At 42.9% G+C, this 23,072-nt stretch overlaps 2 protein-coding genes across 2 annotated transcripts in view; both read left to right on the top strand.

Moving 5' to 3' along the window:
- Positions 1 to 950: 950 nt before the first annotated feature.
- Positions 951 to 16,921, top strand: GDPD1 (glycerophosphodiester phosphodiesterase domain containing 1). The gene is made up of 10 exons (XM_030287824.4): positions 951 to 1,297; positions 5,520 to 5,562; positions 8,784 to 8,919; positions 9,467 to 9,512; positions 10,071 to 10,189; positions 10,779 to 10,868; positions 11,595 to 11,728; positions 12,207 to 12,266; positions 13,040 to 13,091; positions 13,615 to 16,921. Exons 1-10 carry the CDS (start codon positions 1,162 to 1,164, stop codon positions 13,735 to 13,737), a joined length of 939 nt encoding a protein of 312 aa, XP_030143684.1. The 5' UTR covers positions 951 to 1,161; the 3' UTR covers positions 13,738 to 16,921.
- Positions 16,922 to 21,424: 4,503 nt separating this feature from the next.
- Positions 21,425 to 23,072, top strand: part of YPEL2 (yippee like 2) — a 32,355-nt gene continuing 30,707 nt past the window's right edge. The window contains exon 1 of the mRNA XM_030288279.4: positions 21,425 to 21,532. The gene's annotated coding sequence lies outside the window, so the exon portion shown is untranslated. The remainder of the gene's footprint in view (positions 21,533 to 23,072) is intronic.

Here is a 23,072-nt window from a genome sequence, read left to right as displayed (position 1 = left end):
GACTTTTAACTGAGGTAAGACATATTAGTGACAGCAGCTGTATGCTGAGACCTAATTTAATTTCTAGAATATTTGTTTCTAATTAGCATGCACATAAAATTTAATTTGCCAGTTTGCTATAGTGCAGTAATTACACTGCATGACCGGAGCTGAGACCTGATTTTTGCTCAGAATACTACATCTGTGAGGGGCTGGGTGAGGAAAAGAGATCCCTGCATATGGAATACAGCATTAGGGGTTGGGTTAGATGGTCTTTAAAGGTCCTTTCCAAGCATTCCATGGTTCTGTGATCTTTCAGGGGGTCTGAGTATGGGAAATATGTCCCTCCCATTCTGAATATGACATTGCTGAGGGACTGGATGAAGAAATCATATTCCAAATGCAGGGATGTGCTATCTTTGAGGGGTTGGGTGTGGAAAATGCATTCCTCCTGTTTGGAATATGACATAAAGGGCTGGACTAGGTGAGCTCTAAAGATCCAACCCAACTGTTGTATGATTTTATAGAAATCTAAGGGGCTGATTTTATAGAAATCTGTTCTGAGGGGCTGTGTGGGGAAAGCGCATCCCTCCCATTTGGAATAGGACGTGTGTGAGGGGCTGGGTGAGGGAAAACATCCCTTCCTTAGGAATACGACATCTCTGAGGGGCTGGGTGTGGAAAACGCATCCTCCCACCTGTGAGGAGAGAGCCGGTACAGCCAGGCGGAAAATAAAAACGTGTTAATTGAGAATTACCCCATCGCACTTGCGAAGTGATTTTTAACCGTGACAGCCCCTCCCACGGGGCGGGCGCTGGGCGGGGGTGTGGAAAACACATCCCTCCACCTGCGGAACGAGGGAGCCGGTGGGAATTAAAGCGCGTGGTTGGGAATTACACCCACAGCGATCACCGAGCGGCGGCGGCTGCGGGCAGCCCCTCACGGCTGGGCGCGGGAAGGGAAGGGAAGGGAAGGGCGCGGGGCCGCCGCGCCTGCGCGCTGCGCTCCGAGCGGCGCCGGGGCGGCTGCGCGGGCGCAGCGGCTGCGCTCCCTCAGAGCCGCCGCTGCCTCGGAGCCTCCGCGTCCCGCAGCGGCTCCGCCTCGCCGCGAGCCGCCTGCGGGCTGGGACAGGGACAACGGACCGCGGCAGGACGGGCCGGGGCCGCCGGTGAGCGCTGCAGGATGTCGGCCACGTTCTACGTGCTCTCCACGCTGGGTGGATACATCCTCACCTCCGCGCTTCTCCTCAAGTGCCCGGGGTTGCTGCACCGGCCCAAGCGGCAGCGCTTTCGCTGCCGGCACATCTCGCACCGCGGCGGTGAGTGAGGGGGTGCGGGAGGATTTCTGCTCGCTGCCGCTCCGGAGGGACGGTCCCCGCCCGGCTCTCGGGGCCCCGCGGGCGCTGCTCCCTCACGACCCCGGGGCGCTGCTCCGGCCCGCCGGGCGCGGGAGGCTCCTGAGGGGCTGCGCGGTGTCCGTGGCTTGCAGCGGGCTCCCTTTAAACCTTCCTCCCTCAGCCTAATTTTAGATGCCACCTGCTGACCAGTGCCTCTGTTCAGCGCGGAATTAATCTCCGAGGTCCAACCGCGCCAGTCGAAAATCAGCATTATTTTTTTTTTTAATGGGCGTGATGCTTTCCCTCTCAGACACGTCTATTATTTATTTATTTTTTTCCCTTCTGATGATTCTGTATCCTGGTATTTCTCTCCCCAACCGGATGGGCGTCTGGCTGTTGCTTAGGTCAGGTACAAGAGCGCAATTTTCTTGCCTCTGACCTCCTGTTTGCATTGCTTTCTGCTTTTAAGGAAAAGCAGAAATTACTGTGAGTCTGTTCTTGCTCCCCTCGGTGTTGCAGGCACACAGTGAATGGCTCAGTGCCCTGGTAAAACCCTTTTCCATTTGAAAGTCAGGCATGTTGACTGATTCTGTCTAAAATAGGCTTTTAAGTTTCTCCTACCTATTCCAAAGCATTGGGAGGGGGAAAATGCAGCGAGGTGTGTCTCCCTGTTCTGTAGAGATCAGCTCTGTGCTCTTCCCTACTGCCTCACCTAATTTTTGAAAATAGGTAGTTTGCTAGTAAATGTTTTTCGATATTTTGTGTGAGAGATGTCTGGTGCTGAGTTTAAACAGTTTTCAATATCCTATTTAGTGCCAGTTTATGCGGGGGTTGATCACAGTTTTAACCCATGGTCCTTAACAAATGCTGCTGCCTTGAATTATCAAAATATAAAACCTGGAGCTGATGTCCTAATGATTTTATTCCTGGCCCGTCTTTCATTTACTTTACTTGGCAGTTTAAGTTTCTTTGTATCTATAGCTTTAAGCATAGCATAAAATGTAGCTTTTTGTGTGGACTATATATTATTTGTTTCTTGGTATTTATGTTTTTCCTTCAGCGAAAGAAAAGGTTCTTAATTTGTTTGTATTTGTAAGCTGTTAAAAACTTGCAGGCAACTTTGTTGGAACTTGGAATGATCCTATTAATCTTCTGTTCTCACTCCTCTGTAAGCACCTTAGTTAAGATCCACAGCCCTAAGCCTGGAATGCGAGTGCTTGGGCCAGTTGCTCTAAGCTCCATCGGAACAGCAGGAAAGCCTCGCTTAAGGCAGGATTATTCCTCAGGCATTCAAAGTCCACGGTCTGTGAATTGTTCCTGTGAAATCCACCTGAGGCAGGAGGACACCCCTGGATGTTGCAGCTCATCTGAGACAGAAGATCACTCGTGCTTTGCTCTCCTTGGTGTTTACCCTGTAACATAAATTCCTGCTCCTTAGTGCTTACCCTGTAACATAAATTCCTGCGGGACTTGTGCTCTCGGGCTTTGGTCATGCTGTAGCTTTAGACTCAGTGTCAGGTTTCCTATTGCTTAGCCGGGGAGATCAAGGTAATGCTTAACTTGTTTGGCTTTTTCCTCTCTGGGATGAAACCTTGTACAGTGAAGCTTTTTAAGTCTGAGGGGCTTGGTTTATCTTGCTTTTTCATTCAAGAATTTGGTCACCTCGTTTTGTAGAATCATCCCTGAATTATTTCTTCAGGTCTGCATAATTTTAAAACTGGTCATTTCTGAGAGCAATTTTTGAGTCTTGATATCCTGTGTTGGAGTCCTCTGTTGATGCCAGCAGCCCTGGGTTGCAGGGTCTCTGAGAGAGGGTAGCATGATGATTTTTACACAGAATAATCTAGATTGGAAGGGACCTCTGGAGATCACATCTGACAAGAGCAGGTTAACCTGGACCTGTTCCAGTTAGGCTTTGAATACATCCAGAATAGAGTCTCCACAACCTCTTCAGGGAGCCTGTTCCAAAATTTGGTCACTCTTGAAACAAAACAAAAAAAAAAAAGGGGGGTTTTCTTACGTTTATAAACTGAATTTCCTGTATTTAAACTTGTTCCCATTCCTCTTGTCCTTTCCCTGAACAGCACCAAGAAGAGTGGCTGAGCCTTTGCTCCCTCCCATCCAGTCTTTACACATGTAAGGTCTTCCTCAGCCTCTGTTCTCCAGACAAAACAATTCCAGCACCTTCAGCCTCTCGTTGTACATGACAATCTCTCATCCCTTAATTTTCACAGCTCTTCCTTGGACTCCCTCTGGTAGATCCATGCCAGTCTTGTGCTCTGGAGCCCAGAACTGGGCATCGTGCTCCAGGTGTGGTTTCACCAATGTTGAGCAGAGGGGAACAATCATCTCCCTTGACCTGCTGGCCCCAAAACCTTCTGAAGGTTATTTCCTTGAGGCAGTGCTTGGTGTTGGCTCCCTCTTGGCCATGGGTGCTTGCACAGTGGGAATTTGCCCTCCCAATGTCTGGAACTGCCATTTTGGCTGGGGAAGTCTGCTCCTTCTAGGGAGTGAGCCCATGAAGCTGGAGGCGTGTTTGAGAAAGTGTCAGAAGCCCTTTGGTCAGCCCAGCCTTCTCATTTTTCAAGAGAGAAAATTACTTTTATCAAGTAACTTGTGTAGTTCCCTTTTCTGTGTGTAGTTGCTGATTTAGAATTCCTCTTTCAGCTGATCTCTTGACTTTGTTCCTCATTTCCCCTAAAATGCTGCAAGTCAGGCATTTGACTCACCACCCTTGATATGTCACCATTCTTGGCCATAGATCACCTCCCTGCCATGTGATTTGTTAGATCAGCCACTTAAAAGTTTTATTTTTGGAACTTTCTGCCCAGGAATGTTATGATACTCTTGCTTTGTTCACAAATTGAAGGCCTGACTGGTGTTTTGGCCCTTCCCTCGCCGTTCAGGATGTATGGGCTGGATTGCCACAGCTGATAAGTTATCTAAAAACTCGATTATTATTGCAGCTAATTTGTAACTGATCAGTCAGGCCCTGTGCAGGGGATTCCCATTTGTTAGGCAATCACCAGATGGATACCATGAGGTTCTTGTGCTCTCCTTTGTCCAGTTCAAACTAAAAGTGGTTCACTTTTGCCACTCAGCCAATTCCCAGTTCTGCAATCAAATCCCATAAAATGTTGGTGAATGTCTGACCACGGAAGCTGCTGTGGACTCACCATATTGTTTTACATTAAACCCTGCAGGTTTTTGTCATCTTGGTTCTAAGTTAAGTCTTCCATTTTGTAAACCTTCCTGACAACAACAATTTTAAAGTGGTGGTTATGCATTGCTTTAATGATGTAACTGAGTACAGGTTTAGGTAAGTATGTCCTGGTGAGGCCTTGTTAATAGGCAAGGCCTTAATTAGAGCTCTTATAATTGCTGTTTACAAAGACTGTCATTCATTACTGTCAGAGAGCAGTTGAAATTTGCATAGATATCTTCATCAGCATGTGTATCCTCCTGAGGTGGTTTTGTTTTTCAGTCTATAATATTGCCTATTATCTGAGGTGGGGAGAAGGCACAACCTTTTCCAGTCCCTACTCAGGCTGATTTTCAAAGGTTTTTATGCATAGAATGCTGGCTGAGGAGTTGCAGAGTTTAATCCTGCTGAGAGAAAATTAAATTTGCTTGTCCTTTCATTTCTTAACTGAAATTGATGTGGTTTTCATTCCTTGTGTGTGAGATGTCCCTTCTGCAGCACAAACCTTTATGACAGATCTGTGCTGTTTGGGGAATATCCTTGCACTGAAAAAAGAGGTTGTCACCTATTTCACCCCAGCTGGGTTATACATTTAGGGAGTGTCAGCTTTATAATGTCTTGGTGCTTTAATTCATAGCTTTTTGTTATCTTTTTTCTCTTGTTACTCTTCCCACCGACTCTCAAATACATTTTTGTGTGTACTTTCCCTATGCCTCTGGGGCTTATTGTCCTAGCTAAATACCTCTGGTAAAACAAACACTTTGGTTTGAATATTCTAAGTGTTACACAAATCCAAGATAAGTTCTTTTTAAAAATCACTTTACCTGGAGAAGGTCACGTCTCTCCAGTACATTGGTGGCAATAGAGATTTCTGCCTTGAGTTTCATCCTCATTTCTCAGAATATGTATATTTTAAAACCTGTTAGTTTTAAATTACATTTTCAGTGGGCTTGAGGGGAGAAAAAGGCTGTTGTGTAAGTTTTATTTTTGTTATTTCTGTAGGTGCTGGAGAGAACCTGGAGAACACAATGGCAGCCTTTCACCAGTGAGTACAAAAGGATGAGAATATCTCAATTAGGTGTTCTCAGTGTCTTTAGTGAGTGAAGCAGCCAAGGGAGGTGGGACTTCATCAGTTCTTTGGGGTCACAGTGTCCTAATTCTGAAAGTCAGCTCTCCTCTGGATAACTCCTGTGGATTGCCAGACATCCACTCCAGTTTCACCAGAAGGAGTTGGGATACCACAAATTATGGTCTGTGCACAGTAACAAGTGGAAACAAACCCTGAGGCCTGAGCTGTGCTAGCCAATAAAACAGCAAACAATACTGTGCTTAATGGTGATTACTTCTATTAATTTATTTATCACTATAAAGCAGAAAATGCTGCTGTTTATTTTTTCCTGCACTCACACTCTGCGGTCACACAATGCGTCAAAGCCTCTTCCTCAGGGTTTAAAATGGGGTTGGGACCAGAGAGCCTTTTAAGCCTCCAGCATTTAAGTAGTGAATTTTAACAAGCTTCTCAAAGGCATTTGAAGAAGAAGCATATCTAAAACTCCAGCTGCTGCTGAGAAGGGACCACATTATGTGGGCTCCTCTTTGTTTTCTTTGGGGTTTTTCTAATTTGCTTTGTGCTAAGGAGCCTCATCAGTTTGCTGTTTCCCTGCAGCCTGAGGGGTGCCAGCTTTCCCAACCAAATAAAAGAAAGTACTGCACTATTTTCTATCTCCATGGAAGCTCAGCATAGTTTTCTGTGGCTTTTTGTTTGGCTTTTTTTTTTTTTCCTGCTGGCTTGCCTTTTTTCAAGTCTGCTACCAGACTTTCTGAAAGTGCTTCTTAACCATTTCTTAATTCTTATTTCATGTCATACTTATTCTGTACATGAAGTTCTCTTGCAATGGAAGTTACTCCATTATCTATTTTTATTTTATTCCCAGAAATAAGCAGTAATACTTAGAACAAGGACTGTGCTGGGGGTAATACATTTTGTGACAATGTTTTTTGAGTCTCTTCTGCCCATTTTAATTATTTTACAGCTGTGGTGGAACAAATGCATTGAGGTCCAGTTTTTGAACCCAGTAGCAAAGTTCATCTGAGTAAAGAGAGCCAGGGTACCTCTGCAGGAAGCAGAGCAATTACCTTCTGTTAGGAGTGGAAACTTTTCTGGCTCCTTTTGGGAAGGGGTAAAGGCTTTGTCCATCCCATTTGCTCATTCCCATCTTCATAAGTAAAGCAGCAAAAGGAATGGGGTAGAAAATCAGTGATCTAGCTGGTGAAAAGGAGGGGTCAGGGTTGGCTCAAACAGCTGATATGAGCTGATCAATTGATAATCCATCAGATTCTGTGTGAAGCCAGACAGGGTGTGCCTGCAGGAGCTGTTCTTGCAGCTCCTTGCACAAGCAGGAGTATTTGTCTGTTGCTGTAGTTAAATCCAGAAGAGAATGTGTGTATGGGGGTAGGAGGCCTATGTTGGAAACTTCAGTTTCTATATTGCTTAATTTACAAATATTCTGGAAGGAAATTATAAGCTTTTTGTACCAAAGACAGTATTTTTTAGTTTTGTTTTATTGGGTAAAATGCATACTAGATGGCAGGGTCTATAATCTTGTTTTACCATATTTAAATGCTTCTGTGGTGCTTTTAGATTATACAACAACAGATTTTAAGCAAGGGCACTTTCACCCTAATTTGCAAATGCAAGCCTAGCTCACAGCTTGAGTTCTGGAGCAGGTGGATCTGAATCCACAATGATGTTCTGAATCTGGAGCCTTCTCTGGAGCAGTGTGAATTTGACAGAACAAGTTGATTTCCAGCTGGGAAAGCTCAGCACTTGAGGGAGCTTATTTAGCAGTGAGCTGCCTGTAAGGGCCTGGCAAAGTCTCAAATTTGTTAACAAGGAAAGTTGTTGTTCTCCCCTTTCCATGCAGCATCAGCCCTGACTTCCTTAAGCCAGAAATATTGCTAATAAAATCTGCTGATGAAATGATAAAACATGGGAACATCTACAGATTTGGCAAATCTCCTGCAGCAGATTTGGACTTGCTTTCCCTCAGGAGGAAAAAAATCACCCAGTACAGCCTGTGATTCTTCCATATGTAACAGGATTTTGTTCCTCTCCTAATTCTTAATTAGCAGCACTGGCAAACAGTTCAGAAATTGGTTTTAATTTGACAACCCTCCTTGATCATTATCCCAGCTGGACCAGAAATTGTGTTAAACACTTTGGAGAGTATGTTCTGATTTATTTTTTTGTTTGTTACTACATTAGTGGATGGTCATGAGCTATGTTCAGCAGCCAAAAAAGCCTATAAGGAAAAGGCTGTTACTGAATTTACAGAGCTTTGGGTCTCAGGTAAGCACAACTCACAGGTGGTGTAGGCTTGCTCAGAGGTGGATAAAAGGTTTTGAAGGAAGGGTTCAGGCTTTTATCTGTCTGCTGGAATGACATCTCTTTTCTAGTTAAATGAGCAGTTCACTGCTCATTGCAGTAAAGCTTTGTTTTGTTTTGGTGTGAGGTTTCTTGTTCTTATTTCCACCAATATCAATATTACTTTTTGCTTTCCTTACTCCTCCTATGAATTAAACTACTATGGAGTGGATTTGGGATTGGATTAGAGCTTTTCAAAGCAGTGGGTTGGAACAGGAGAAGTTATTTTGCTTTGAAAAATATGACTAGATATTTAGTGGTTTATTTCCTTTTTAATTTAAATTAAAACTTTTTCATTAAAACAATGGTTTAAGGTTGTTTTGCTACCCAATAAAACAGCCAAAAGCCTGAAAGTCCTACTTCTAATTTCCTGATCTAGCCCTTCCTGATTAATGTAAATAAAGTAAGAAAAACCAGCTTTCACACCCCTGTCATTTGTTGTTTCTAACCACAGTTTTAATTTCTTTTTTCAAAACCTCACTTCCTGCAGTGGGCAAATGTGCTGCTGCTCATAAACACCCCGCTCCAAATCCTGAACCAATCCTTTAGGGGCAGGTTTCTCAACCCTGGGGTGGCAGGCTGCAATCCACAGGTGAGCTTCCCAATTCCTATGGGAGACAGAGCCGAAAATCCCATCTCTGCTTCAAGAGATGTTGTTTATTCTTGCATCAGCTTCCCACTGCAGCAGAGATTGTGAGGATTCCTGTTTGCTCCTTGCTCTGCAGCAGGACTGGGAGGATTCCTTGCACCATTAAAGCCCTTCCAGTGGGGTTAGTTTATGGAATGTTGGGTTTGGAGCTGCACAAAGGACCCCAGTGGTTCAGGGCAGCCTTTCCTTGCAGCGCGGTTAATTTGGGAACAGACATGTTGGAGCTGGATTGTCACCTGACAAAAGATGAGCAAGTGGTTGTGTCCCATGATGAGAACCTGAAGAGATCAACAGGAGTTGATGTCAACATATCTGACCTCAAATACTCGGTGAGTTGAGGAGAAAATGGGCTGGGGGTGTCAAAAAGTGCATTTATGGGGTGGGCAGGGGGCTCTGTGTGTGCCTGGTGCCCAAAACCAAAGGGGAGGATTCATCTCAATAAAAGACCCACCCCTAAACTAAACCACCCTCACTAAACTCCCTGTGCAGTCAGAAGATCACACCTGGCACATTCCACAGGGTGATTTACTCCTCCAGTATCAGCTTGGGTGAAGGGCTCTGGAGCTGGGATGTTTTGTCATACTGATGGCAGAGTGACAAAAGCTCTTCCTGGTGTGACCAGTTTTTAGTGGGAAAACTGGAAGATGAATCCCCCTGCCTTGACAGTGGAATTTTCAGAGTTCTCAGACATCTGGGAATGTCAGCTACAGGTGACACAAATCTAAGAATGCCAAATAGTTCAGTTAATACTGAAAGTGATGCTACTAAATCAGGTCTTTGGATAAGAAGTGACTTATAAATTCTGATTTTTTTGGAGGAGGGACATGATTATATCCCTGCATTTGAATTGATGTACCATTCCTTTCTATTTTTAAGGAACTTCCACCCTATCTCTGCAAGTTGGATGTCACCTTTCAGAAAGGTGAGGTGTTTGTCTCTTTCAGTTTCAATTTTCCATTTTGTAGCATGGCAATTTCCTGCTTTGGCAAAGGGAGTAAAAAAGTGCATTTGCTTCTCTCAATATCATGACAAAAGAAGTTTTAAAAGAAAAATATAAGCCTGACTGTAGAAACCAGTGCAGTAGTTACTGTAGGTATGACTTGGAGTTCAGGAGGAAATTTTGTTTTCATTTGTCTTTTTCACATTAATCTCGTTGCATTTGGTGTGTGGTAACTGAGCCTGTGTTTGCTATTTCAGGATTTTAATGTTGCCTGCACTCCTACTGTTGCTAAATAATGAGTGAATTTCATGAAGTTAAAACCTGAATGTGCAACATGCTCAGGGAATTTTCATTATGGAGATGAACTTGTCATAGTTAATTACAGCTGAATGAAGTAATTTTTTTGTTTAAAAATGTGATTATCCTTGGAACTTTATACTTTAATAAAAGTTTGAAGTTAATGAGTGCTCTGACATTTCTGCTTTTATCTGTGGTTTGTTAAAAGTGGCCACAGCAGTGAGAAGTTTCTTGTTTCCCCAGAATGTCAGTGTGAGGGGACAGACAATCGTATCCCACTCCTGAAAGAGGTGTTTGAGGCCTTTCCAGAAACTCCTGTCAACATTGACATCAAAATGAACAACGACGTGTTGATCAGAAAGGTACATGAGAACCTGCTGAACTTACAGCGGAGGCAGGGGAATGATGCTGATATTCCAGAAGTTTTTTGGAGTTCTGGCAGTCTGTGCAGCCAGATCTGTGTTCTTGAACTGCTTCACCCTTCACGTGTTGGGTCCTGCCCTCTGTGTGAGGTAATACAGGAGACACAGAATATCTTGCACAAGATCCCTTCTCTAAAAGCTCTTTAGGATTCTTTGTCTGGAAGAAAAACTGCTCCAGCACTGCTGGAGACAAGTTTGGTTTGTACCTCTCTTCTTAGGGACTGTTGCTCTCTAAAGCAGCATAAAAACATGATGTTATTGTGTAGATGTGCTCAACACAGAGGGCAGTATTTCCAGAAAATACTGTTTTGTCATTTAGGTTTCTTGAATTCTTTAGGGGTTTTTGTAGGTATAATCTGTTGTCCTGAACACCTGTTTATTTTCCATCAAAGCATCCCAACCACCTGATGATGGGAAAGTAAATAACTCTTTCCTGTAATGATTTCCAAAGCAAGCAGAGTTTCAGTTAAATAATGCTGCACTTAATTTCCGGTGACTCCATGTGAGAGTTGTGCTTTCTGTGCTGCAGGTCTCAGAGCTGGTGAGTCAGTACAAGAGAGAACATCTGACTGTGTGGGGCAATGTCAATTATGAGATTGTAAGCAAGTGTTTCAAGGAGGTAAGGCTGAGTCCAGCTAACCTTTGTTACTGTGTGCTGACAAAACCTACAGAAAAACACCCTGCAAATCAAGATTTAACCAGCTAAGCCAGGCTTCTGCTTGTGGTGAGAAATTCTGTGCTCAGATTGTTCTGCTTGCTGTACTGCTAAAATAAGACAAGCACAGTTAACACTCCTCTACCCTGCCATAAAATACTTGAGGAATTAAGCTTAGTCATGTTTTATTCTTGTTTTATGAAATATAGGGCATTGCAATTTTATGCCAGTTCTTAGAAGCCTGTGTTGCCTGTTTATCATTCATCTGATAAAAAGCAATTTTTCTAGGGATTGCTTATTGTCTGTTTTATTAGCATGAAAATAATGGATGTGGCCACTAGTGGACACAGTTGCATCAGCATAAAGCTGTTGTTTCACAGCTATAATGCTCCTTTTTGTGCTGAGGAATTTTACAATTTAGAATTAAATTAAAATTGTGCTTAGTCCAAGGGAGTTACACACCTGAGTGAAATCCATCTTGGTGATAGTTCAGTCTAGTTTATTATTTCAATTTATCTGTCAGGACAACACCCCATTTCCTACCTGAACAGCAGTTAAATTTCTTCACATAAAGCAGCTTAATCTCAGGTGTGACTGCTGAACTTCAGACATGCATTGATGAGTAAATTTAATTGCAACAGAGTCAAAATCTACCAAGATAACTGAGAATCTCTTTCCTGGTTCCTGCAGAACTCTGACATTGCCACCATCTTCTGTGCCCAGCGTGTCCTCCTGCTCCTTGGCCTGTTCTACACTGGGCTGCTGCCCTTCGTTCCCTTCAAGGAGGAATTCTTTGAGATTCCCATGCCCTCCATCATCCTCAAGTGAGTTACAGCCCACTGCTGCACCAATGTCAAGCAGGTGAACCCTGATGCCTCCCTGAGCACTGCTTTTTTGGGCTGAGGTTGCTTTTCTGTTGGTTTTGGATATTGCTGGGAGAATTCTGTGCACAGTATTACACAGCAGTTCTGTACTAACAACTAATTCTTGCTCTTTTCTCCTCTTTTCTTGAGAACAAATTTGTCTGATAGGGCCAGGAGACAAGCCAGCAGTAGGGTGGAAATGAGATTTCACAATCTTTCTCATTCTTCACTCAAAATGCTGCAGAAATCTCATCTCTATTGCTTCTCTTAAATGTAGCTTGTTTCTCTTCTATAACCCGATTCTATATCACTGTCTTGAAGAGTGAAATTACTGCTCTAATTTGAGCAAGATGAATTCTTTATGTTCCTTTTGCAGGAACATCTCAACTAAGATTTTAATCTGTGCTCTGGTAATTTTTGGTTTCCTCTTTCTCAACAGGCTGAAAGAACCAGAGAAGATGTCAAGAAGCCAGAGATTTGTTATCTGGCTGGCTGACACGTAAGATTTTTGTCTGATTAAGTTTTTATTTATATTTTGCCTTGAAATTAACACTTGACTCAAACAACTAAGAATTAGCTATTGCTATAGCTATGCATTATATATTTTCAGTTTCTTCCAGCTTTTTGTCAGTGCAGGATAAATCTGATTCAAATCTTATGTAGGTGTGCTTCATGCATTTATTTTCCATACACTGAAGCTTTCTAAGGTGCAGTAACACTGGGAATTATTCCAATTGTGTCTGTTAAGCTTCTGTCCTTAAGTCTGCTCAGCTAATTAACATGCAATTAGATGCAGAATGCAGATTTTATGATTGTGGCTGTTTCATAATGTTGTCAGAGGAGAGACACTGTTTGCCTTACAAGGAGGAATTTTGCATTTTAAGAATATCTGTGCTTCAGAGGGGATTTAGTCACAGGTTTTCAGTGACTTCAGTGTCTCCTAGCCCTGACATCTGTTAGTTTAATTTCTCCAGTGGCCAGGACATTTTCATGTCTTCTGGTGGGAAGGATAAAACCTCTCCTGAAAGCTGAGTGGTTGGTTCATCAGACGTGGTGTAAGGATTTCATCCTGCAGGGTGAAGGCTTTCTCTGATGGATTTGATCTTCAGCAGAGCTGATACTTTAATTGCTTGAACTGGAAGTTTTCTAGAGTTGGATTTCTCTTGTGGAGAACTCTACACACTGTTTGGAAACTTCATTGCAGGTCATCAAAAGACACTGAAAATTCCATATATACTTGAAGTTGTTAATTAATCTCTCTCTCTTTCCCAGGCTGCTGATGAGGAAGGCACTGTTTGATCACCTCACAGCTCGGGGCATCCAGGTACAGTGGGGAAAGCTAAAGTGAGAATTCAAATCAGACAGACACAGCCTTGAAAGAGGTTCCTGTTCCCCTCAGCAAGTTCTTTGTGTTTGTGGGACTGTGAGTCGCTGTTTAGTTCCTGAGCAAAAGCTGCTGCTCTTATATTTGCAGTACTCTGGTTGCAAAGATTGGTATACCTGGGGAAAAAATGTTTTTCATTTAAATCCCCTGATGTTTAGGGTTTTTTTTTTTTCCCCACTTCAAAATTAAGCCTACAAAATCTGCAAAATTGGTTATCTGATGTGTGGCTTTCACAAAATAATACTGACTTTTAGCAGGATCTGAAGTCTCAGGTAGTAGATTTGGAGTTACCATTAAAAAATGTCCCTTTTGGAAGGTGAGGGGGAAAAGTTCAGTGTCAGTGTAATAGCTTCTCATTTTAAATGTGCAGCAACATCTCTCTCAGATCAAACAATTTAGTTCAAAAGGTACTTTTTAAAAAGAAATTAATATTTCCTATAATACCTTGTATCCCATTTCATAGGTGTACATTTGGGTACTGAATGAAGAGCAAGAATACAAGAGAGCATTTGATCTTGGAGCTACTGGAGTGATGACAGACTATCCAACAAAACTGAAGGAATTCTTAAATAATTACCCAGCATGAAGGAAGAAAACCAAGAAAGTCCTTCCAGAATAGATTGTGAGCCAAGGATTTTCCTCATTAAAAAAATAATTGGGGGCAGCATGCACAGATCATTTTTGTTGGAAAGAATGTAACTGATGATCTGTTACCTTGTTGTCAAGTCACTACCTAATGTCAAGGTTCTCTATTTATTTTAAAACTTTAATTACATAGTTTACATTTGTAAATAGCTCATTTAGTAACAGCACACTTCACAAACGGTGATGAGTAGGAAGAGAGTTGCCTGATAAGGCACCTGTAGATAATAATAAGCATTATCTTACCTGTCACAAGTGTTCCTAAGCAGCTGTCCAGACATGTCAGTTATTCCAGTTATATTCTAGTGAGCAGAAACTGAAGAATTCTGAAAGTGTTGCCTGTGTGTTTGCATTTCTTGTGTTGCTTTTAGATTACAGGTAACTTTAGAGCAGAAAAAAAAAAAAAAGAAAAAAGAAAGAAAAACAGGCACAGGAGAAATAGCAAAGCAGACTCTGGCTGGCCAAGTAGTGAAGTGTACTCAGTGAAGGTGGTCACTTTTAGCCAGAATTAACTCAGTATAGATTTATTCCATTATTCTCACTGACAAGAATGTTGAACTTGAGTTGGAACTGGATTTGGACCCTCTCTGAGGTCCAACACTGTGACTTGTTGGTCCAGGTCTAAACACAGGACTTAAACCAGAATCTGGATTTGACACAAGAGTTGCAGTGCAGGGTCCAGGTTTGCCCCTGGCTCTGGCCTGCCTGTCATGGCAGTAGCTGGATTTCCAGGATGGAAAAATGCACTTGTTACAGATTACACTCACTTTGAAATAGCCTTTTCACCATGTCCTAAAAGTCTTTTGCACATCTGTTGTTCTTGATGAACGAGAAGTTGTTTTTTAGGGTGAGGGACCAAAGAAGACTTAAGTTTGGTCAGGAGTTTCAGGGACAAATGAAAACGTTCCTATTAAATGAATTCACCCAAAGCAGATTTTTATGTGCATTTATAAAGGGAGGAAGTGTCAAGAATGTGTATAAACTTTAGCCTTCTGTCTCCACAAAAATCCATTCAATATCCATCAAGTTTATGTGCATGGACATGGGAATAACTGGCAAAAGCCAGGAAACCCCAGGTGTGATGGAATGGGAAGGTAGGAAGGTATTTCTGGAATAGGAAGGTAGGAAGGTTAGGCAGGAAGGTATTTCTGGAAGCTTCCCATGCTGCTGTGTCCTTGTGAGCAGGAGTTACCCCTGTGTCAGACAGGTTGGAGCCTGCAGTGCCCGTGCCTTGGTGTGCTCATGTCATGGCTGGGGGTTCAGGGGTTTGATTTTGTGGCTTAATGACACCCAGTGTATAGAGCTCAGTCACTGGATCATCAGAATCTCTCTCTAAACAAGTGTTTGGGTCCAGCAGTGTCTGTTTCTTGAAGGAACTTCATGTGAAAATAATAGATCTTAATAATAAACACAGTAGTCAGATGTGGTTTTACTGCAAGGAGCAGCTACTCTGCTAAAAGATGATTTTTAAGTCTTTTTTTCCCATTGGTAGCTCAGATTTGGGAGGGTCCTTGTTGCACCCCCCTGGCTGCTGTGCCATATTTATAATTGTGGAGCATCTTTGCTGTTCCACTGCCTGTCAGGAGGCTGTGAGAATGCCAAATCCATCTGCAGGAGAGCGTTTGTTTCTGCACCACAGTTCCTTTCTGAGGAATATGTCTCGATGAAATGGAAAAAAACTGCTGCATTTAGGATTCAAGTGAACATTGCTGATGGGGGCAGATGAGTTAATGTTGTCCTTTTGAATATCTGCCTGGTGAAGATGACTGCAGATCCAATTTCCTCCTAATTTAATCAGCCTTGTTGCTTATTGAATGGAAGAGAGGAAAATGTAACTTCCTAACTGTTCATGGGGGGGAAAAGGATGAAATTATTTATTAGGTACTAAGCTTTCTGTTTCCCCCTCAGACCAGTTCTTTCTGGTCACATAAGTGCTAATAATCAGTCAAGTCACAGCTCTGCCTGCTTTTTAGAAGCCACAGAATAGTTATAGAAAATGTTCCACATGCAGCTCAGTAAATTAGAAGATTCCACCTTTCTGTCCTAATCTGGGTTTATTAGCAGTTTGTAGCTCCAGATAGTCTTTATGTAATGTGGGTTTTTTTAAACACAGTTTTATTGCAATTGAATTTCTGACACATGCACCAATATTAAGATGCAGATATAATTATGGTTTTAGAGAATGCTATCAAAAACATATTAAAACTTTTTTTTGTTTCAGTTAGGAAAAGCTAAGTTTTAAAATACCAGTTTTGATCTCTGACTTACTTTGCCTCAAGTTTCCTTCAACACTCAATAAATAAACAATGTTCCATTATTCTATATTAAATGATAAAACACAGGTACTGAAATGACAGTTTTTTATATTTAATTTTAATATTTTTATTTTCTCTCTGTAGTAGTAGAGATGGAAATTTCTGCCTTCTAAAATTCTCAACATATTTTTCAACCCTATTTTTGTCAGACCACCAGTGTTATTACATTTGATGGAGCTTCTGACTGTGCTGTTTATACACTGGGATAAATCTGCTGCTCCATATATCTAAAATTTGATTGGGAGGGAAAGAGTGCAGTGCTGGAAAAGCTGCTGGATTTATTCATTCACCTGTTTGGGCTTTAGCACCAGAGTTCAGGTTTGATCTCATGGGACAGATAATGTTTCATGGGTGAATCCCAGCACCAGTGCACAGGGCTTAGGCCATGATAACTGTTTGTAACAAACACTTGGGGTAACTATAAAACATTTGTTTTAATCCTTGTTTTAAATATTCCAGAACTTGCTGTGTGATTTTTAAACCACTTGTACAGAAAAGCTTTTGTTGAGAACTTGCACAACTGTCCAGGAGGATGTTCAGTTAATCTCTCCCTCTCTCTGAGGAGAGATTCTTTTCAGGTACTTTTAACTCTAAATATTGTTTTAACACTGTGTTCTCAAGCCTGTTGCAAAGTGTTTTATGTATGAAGGATGACTGCATGTATTTCATGCACTTTTAATTTGCAGAAAGTCTCGTGGACCTCTCTAGCTCCAAAGCTATGCAGTGATTTTTCTTTTCATGTGAAGAAGGATTTGATGCTTTTGGAATGTGGCACATTAAAACATCTTTGCTCATAAAAAATCTCAAACTGAATGCTTGTTAGGTGTGAATTCTTTCCCTAAAAACCTGACTTCTGAGGGTGGTTTTGTGTTTACAGTGTCCTTGGTTTGAGTTTGTGTTCACAGGAATTCCACTTGCAGCAAGTTTCTGTCCTTTCTGATGATCAGCAGGATAATGTTTCCTCTAGTCCTAGAGGAAAAATTTCCAGCTTTCCTACAGGATTGCCATTAAATTCCATTAAATATTAGGTTTTAAGGTCAAGTCTCATTTTAAAGCCGTGAGGGTTCATATTTAGGTAAGAGAGGTGAAGTGGGGGTTTGTATGTTGCATATTTAGTAACTTTTAAAGGATTTTTCCAGCATGATGAGAGGATTCTCCAGATGGCTCTGGATGCTGTTTGATTTCTTAAAACCCATCCTAAAGATTTGGTCAGGCAGAACAGGGAACTGGGGGGCATTACAGAGTCTTTTAACATGGAAACCATTTCTCTGTGATCACTTCAGGATGTGTCACCTGCCATAAATTTGCAGCTCAAACAGAATATTCTGAAACAACTTCACAATTTATTTATCCAAAGCAAGAAGGCTCGAGGTGCTGATTACTTTAAAGAATTTTCAGGATATGTACTATAATATATATAATATACTTTATATATTTTTAAAAATATATTTCTATATTTAAAGGATATTTTTTCAATTAAGTATATTTTTAATATGAAGTATGTATATTTTTGTATAAAGTATGTATATTTTTAATGTGAAGTATATACATATTTTTATATGAAGTATATATATTTTTTTATATTAGGTTACCTAGGAAAAGGAGAAGCTTTTTAATATGAAGTATACATATTTTTATATATGAAGTATACATATTTTTTATATATGAAGTATACATATTTTTTATATATGAAGTATACATATTTTTTATATATGAAGTATACATATTTTTAATATAAAAATTTTGTATATATGAAGTATAGATACTTTTATATATTAAGTATATGCTTTCTATATAGTACTTTATCTTTTATATAAATGTTTAACATTTTTATATTTATCTAAAAGTATATTTATTTCTATAATATACTTTTATATATTATAGATAAAATAATATACTTTTTTGTTGTTGTTTTAACATTGGTTTGCCCATGAAATTCCTCATGTCCGATGAATTTTAGTAGGAAATAAATCGGAATGTCCCTGCTCCATCCTGCCGCGGGAGGCCGCCACAGCCCGCGCATTCCCGATGGAATTCCTGCAGCAAAGGGAGACCCACGTGCTGAGATTTTACCCTCGATTTATGGAAAGGGAATGGAAATCCTAATTGTAAAATCTGGAATAGTGCTATAGAAAGGAAAATGAGGGATCAGCTGGACCAAAAATAATGAAATTGGGGGGGAAAAAATTAAACCAACCTGCTTCTGTTAATGATAGAAACACGTCTAAAAAATTTCAAATATTCCCATTTTACAAACAGGGAAAAAAGGCAATAGCAGGGAAGGTATCTTGGTTACAAGGCCATTAACACCTGCTGCAAATAAAATTCAGGAATGCCGAGAAACTGAGATTTTATCAGCTCTAAACACACACTTAATTCCCAAGGTGTTGAGGCAATAGCTCAGTGGGTGATCTGGTATTTTCTCCCCTCTCAGAATTGCTTTGACAAAAGTTTCCCCCAGGCAGTGATGCTCGATCAGTTGGGCTTTTCTTGTTTAAATGATAATTAAGGTTTAAACTGATATCAAATACTGAGCAGGGAAAAACAGTAGCTGTGCTGCTCAAGCTCCAAAAAAACAGTGTTTGCAAATAGTGAAATTAAAAATCCTGGTTAGCTGTTCATTTGAAAGATGAGTTGTAATTACTATAAAGCAAAAATTCAGATTTTTTTTTTTAATATATTTCCCTCGAGTTCACCCCAGTAGAAGTTTTCATGGTGCTGCTCAAGCTGTGCTTCAAAGTTTGTAACCAAACTAACCAAGAATCAAATGTGAAAATGGGATTTGAAGCTTTAATAAGTAGCATTTAACCCAACCAGTGTTTTATTTTGCAAAAGCAAGTGAAATTCTCCTTATAAAACACTGTTATCCCTAAAAACCTTCCAATTTTTGTAAATCATGTGGTTTAGAACAAAGAAGAAATTTTGGCTTTCTTATGTTGCTATTTTACTACAGCCTCAAAGCTGCGTGAGCCCCCAGATCTTCAGGGTGATGCTTAAACCAAATAATTCCAATTTATCATCACTCTAAACCAATAAAAAATAGAAACCTTTGAATATAAACAATATTAATGTTCACCATATAAATAATAATGGACTGAAAAATTCTGCTGCACACACGGGGTAAAAAAAAAATCACTTTGCAGCAGCCTCTTGATGATGTAAATTTGTTTTGCTGATGGTTTCTTGTGGCTTCTGGGTGATTTAAAGTTCAAGTAAATTCTGTCACCACTTCCTGCTGATCACCTCCTCTAGATCTGTAAAATAAAGAACTTTTAGCACTGGGGAGAGGGGCTGGAAATGTGGTATTTGGTCTTTGCTGCTGGCTGGGGAAGGCAGGAGGTTACCTAAGAAAAGAAGTTTAAAGTAAACCTTCAAAGCAAGCTCCTCTTGCAGAACACAATTTAATTTATTTTTTTTTAAATAGCAATTTTCCTCTTTATTGGGTGTGTTTAACAGCTGCTAACTACCCTGGTGCTTCAATCTTTGTTTGGAGTGTTTAAATTATACCACGAGTGTACAGGGGGTGAAAAAAAAAGTCATTTAGTGTTGAAAATCTGGTTGTGGAATTCCTCACCCAGCTGGTTCAGTGATGTGATCAGAGGGGTGGGCTTGGCATGTGTGGAAGGAAAATAATTTATAGCACCAGCTAAATGTTATTCCCACAAAAATAATCAGAATTAATGGAAATTTTGCCTTATTATTCCATGTATTTAACATTTGAACCAGAATATTGCTCTTATTGCCAATCAAGTAATTCTGCAATAAAATATCGTTAATAATTTCCTTAAGCAGGAGAGAGTTAGAACAAGAATAATCTCATAAAGCAAATATATTTCAGCCCTGAAGATGCAGAACTTTAATCATGGATCTGATAAATGGGCAGATTGAAAATATTAAATATTTTTAATATTGGAACTGTCCAGGAGGAGTCCCTGCCCATGTCAGGGATGGACTTTAAAATTCCTTCCATCCCAAACCATTCTGGGATTATTAAACCTGTACTTTATACACTGAATTATTGTTATTAGGGAATAAAAACGTGCAGGGAGAAGCCTCCAAATGCCCTGAGCTGTTGGGTGCTGGTGTTTTAATTACAGAGCTTTGAGGGGATGGCATTTAATTGGGGTTTGCAGCTCCTGGGGTACAAATCTGCCAAGATCTCTGCTGGAAAAATTCATGGATGTTGATTTCCAGGAGAAATATGGAATATCCTCATTTCTGCAGTGGCCTGCTGGAGAAGCTGGGTTAGTACTGGTGAATTTTGTATGTTGACTTTGGTGGATTTGGGGATTAATATTAATTAATTTTGGGGTTAATATTGATGAATTTTGGGGTTAGTACCAGTGGATTTGGGGGTTCATATTTGTGAATTTTGTGTGTTGATATTGGTGGATTTTGGGGTTAATATTGATGAATTTTGGGGTTAGTACTGGTGGGTTTTGGGGTTCATATTTGTGAATTTTGTGTGTTGATATTGGTGGATTTTGGGGTTAATATTGATGAATTTTGGGGTTAGCACTGGTGGATTTGGGGGTTAATATTGATGAATTTTGAGATTAGCACTGGTGGATTTGGGGAGTTAATATTTGTGAATTTTGTGTGTTGATATTGGTGGATTTGGGGATTAATATTGATGAATTTTGGGGTTAGTACTGGTGGATTTTGGAGTTAATATTGATTAATTTTGAGATTAGTACTGGTGGATTTGGGGGTTAATATTGATGAATTTTAGGGTTAGCACTAGTGCATTTTGGGCTTAAATTCCTCAATTCTGTGTCTCTACTCTGCCGCTGCTCCCCCAGCGCCCACCCCGCGCACCACACACCGCTAATTACCGCCGTTCATTAACGCGCGCTAATTACCTGCGCGGGCAAAGACGGAAATAGCGCACCACCATGGGACAGTGACCGCAGCCGCCCGTTCCCCTGCTCCGTGACACCCGGGACCCCCGAAATCCCCGGTTCCCCCGGTTCCCCCGGGGCCGCGCATCCCCCGCGCATCCTGCGCGCATCCCCCGCGCATCCCCCGCGCATCCCCCGCGCATCCCCCGCGCATCCCCCGCGCATCCTGCGCGCATCCCCGCGGGCGGGCGCGGCCCCTTTAAGAGCGCGCGCCGCGTTTGTTGTGCGGCCGCGCGAGCCGCGCTCCCATTGGCCGCGCCCGCCGCAGCCGCTGCGCGCAGGGGAGGGGCGACAATGCCGCGCTCTGAATGGCTCGGTGAAAATGGGCTGCGGCCGGCGAGGACCAATCAGCGGCGTGTTGCTATGTGCCGGCGGGCGTTGATTGGTTAGGAGAGGTGTCACTCAGCGCCGGCAGGGTATAAGGGGAGGGAGCAGGCGGCGGGCGGGGGAGGCGCTGCGGGCTCTGTGCGCGTCGGCGGCCGCGGCGCTCGGTCCGCGCCGGGACGAGCTCGGTGCGGCCGCGGTGAGTGAGGGCGGCACGGAGAGCGTGAGGGCGTGTGAGGGGCGAACGGCCGCCGTGGAGAAGCGTCCCGGCGGAGCTGCGCGCGGCGGGGCCGGGGCTGGGCGGCCGCGCGTAGCTGCGCCACAGCCGCGTCCGTGTCCGTGTGTCCCCGCGTCCCCCCGTCCGCCCGCCCCGCGGCCGCGCGGATCCCGGGCAGCATCCCCGGGAGGCTCCATCAGGGCCGGTGGAGGAGATGGGGGAGCCCCCGGTGCCGGCGGTGGGCGAGCGGCGGCCTTTGTGTGAGGGGATGGAGGAGGGGGGCAACAGGTCCGGCCGGGAGGGGTTCGGTGCCACCGAGCCGGGAGCGGCCGGGAAACACCGCGGGGAGGAAGAGGAGGAGGAGGAGGAGCAGAGGAGGTTCTGCCTCGCCACCCATCTGGCCGTGGCGATGAACGCACAGCACACCCTGAATCCTCACAGGGAGTGCGGGGGGCTCGGGCAGCGACCCCGCGGAGCTGCAGCATCTCCCCGGGGCTGCGGGCCCCCGGAGCCCCGCGGTGCCCAGCGGGGGCACAGGGATTGCGGGCAGGGATGCCCCTGGCAGGGCGGCTCAGCTGCTCTCTGTTGTCGCTGTCGCCTCTGATATGGGTGTAGCAGCTTCCTTTTCTGCAGAGCTCCGCCGAGGGTGAAACACGGTAACGGGGGTTCTGCATCTCTGGTTTGATCCAGGTGACAATAAGTAGCCCTGAGTCCATAGCTTCAGGTTTTAATGCTGGTTTTTCAAGTCAGGCTGATTTGAAATGCTCCTGTTTAAAATGCGATTTGAACGGGGTAGGAAGAAAATACTTGGAATTCTCGCAGCCTTCCCTTACAATTTACTGGAGTGGCTCTGTCCTCACCTTTTTCTGTCTTAGAAAACAGCCGGAGGAAGGCCTGTCAGACCAGTGTTCCTGGCGTGCAGAGCTGGGCAAGGGCGGGACAGAGCACAGCACCTGCCTCCCGTTCCTGCCTCCCTGCCCTGCCTCCCCAGCGCCTGCTCCCTGCTCCCAGACAAGGATTTTTCCTAATGCGTTTACGCTTCCTTAAAGCTGGGCACTGCAGGCAGGCCTGTGCTGAGTGAGAGGGTTGTAAACAAGCAGATACTGAGGGAGCTGGCCGTGTAATCCGTGAAAGGATTCTGCCTGGAGAGGATGTGTTTTGTGACTTCATCCTCGCAGAGCACTCCCACTGATTTTGTTCAAGATGTCAACGTGTTGGATCCACGCCTCTGGTTCCTTGTAAACATTGTTTGGTGTGTAACAGCAGTGCTGGAATAGAGAATTGAGGTGTTCTCCTTTTCTCCCTGGATCCCTGGTTCTTGTTTCCTGCTGAAAGGCCGTGTAAAAGTGAGGGCTGAGCTTTGAAGCTGAGGTTGGGAATGCTGTAGGGAGGGCAGAGACATTGTTTTCATCTGATGGAGATGTCAAGTACTTCTTTTATTTATTTATTATTTTAGCTTTCTTTGCAGGTGTCTCTTTCCCAGTGCCAGGATTGGAATAACTGGCAAAACAGTCCTTGAGCT

This window comes from Taeniopygia guttata, chromosome 19 (genome assembly GCF_048771995.1).
Source record: "Taeniopygia guttata chromosome 19, bTaeGut7.mat, whole genome shotgun sequence".
NCBI lineage: Eukaryota > Metazoa > Chordata > Aves > Passeriformes > Estrildidae > Taeniopygia > Taeniopygia guttata.
This window is presented reverse-complemented; position numbering and strand designations above follow the sequence as displayed.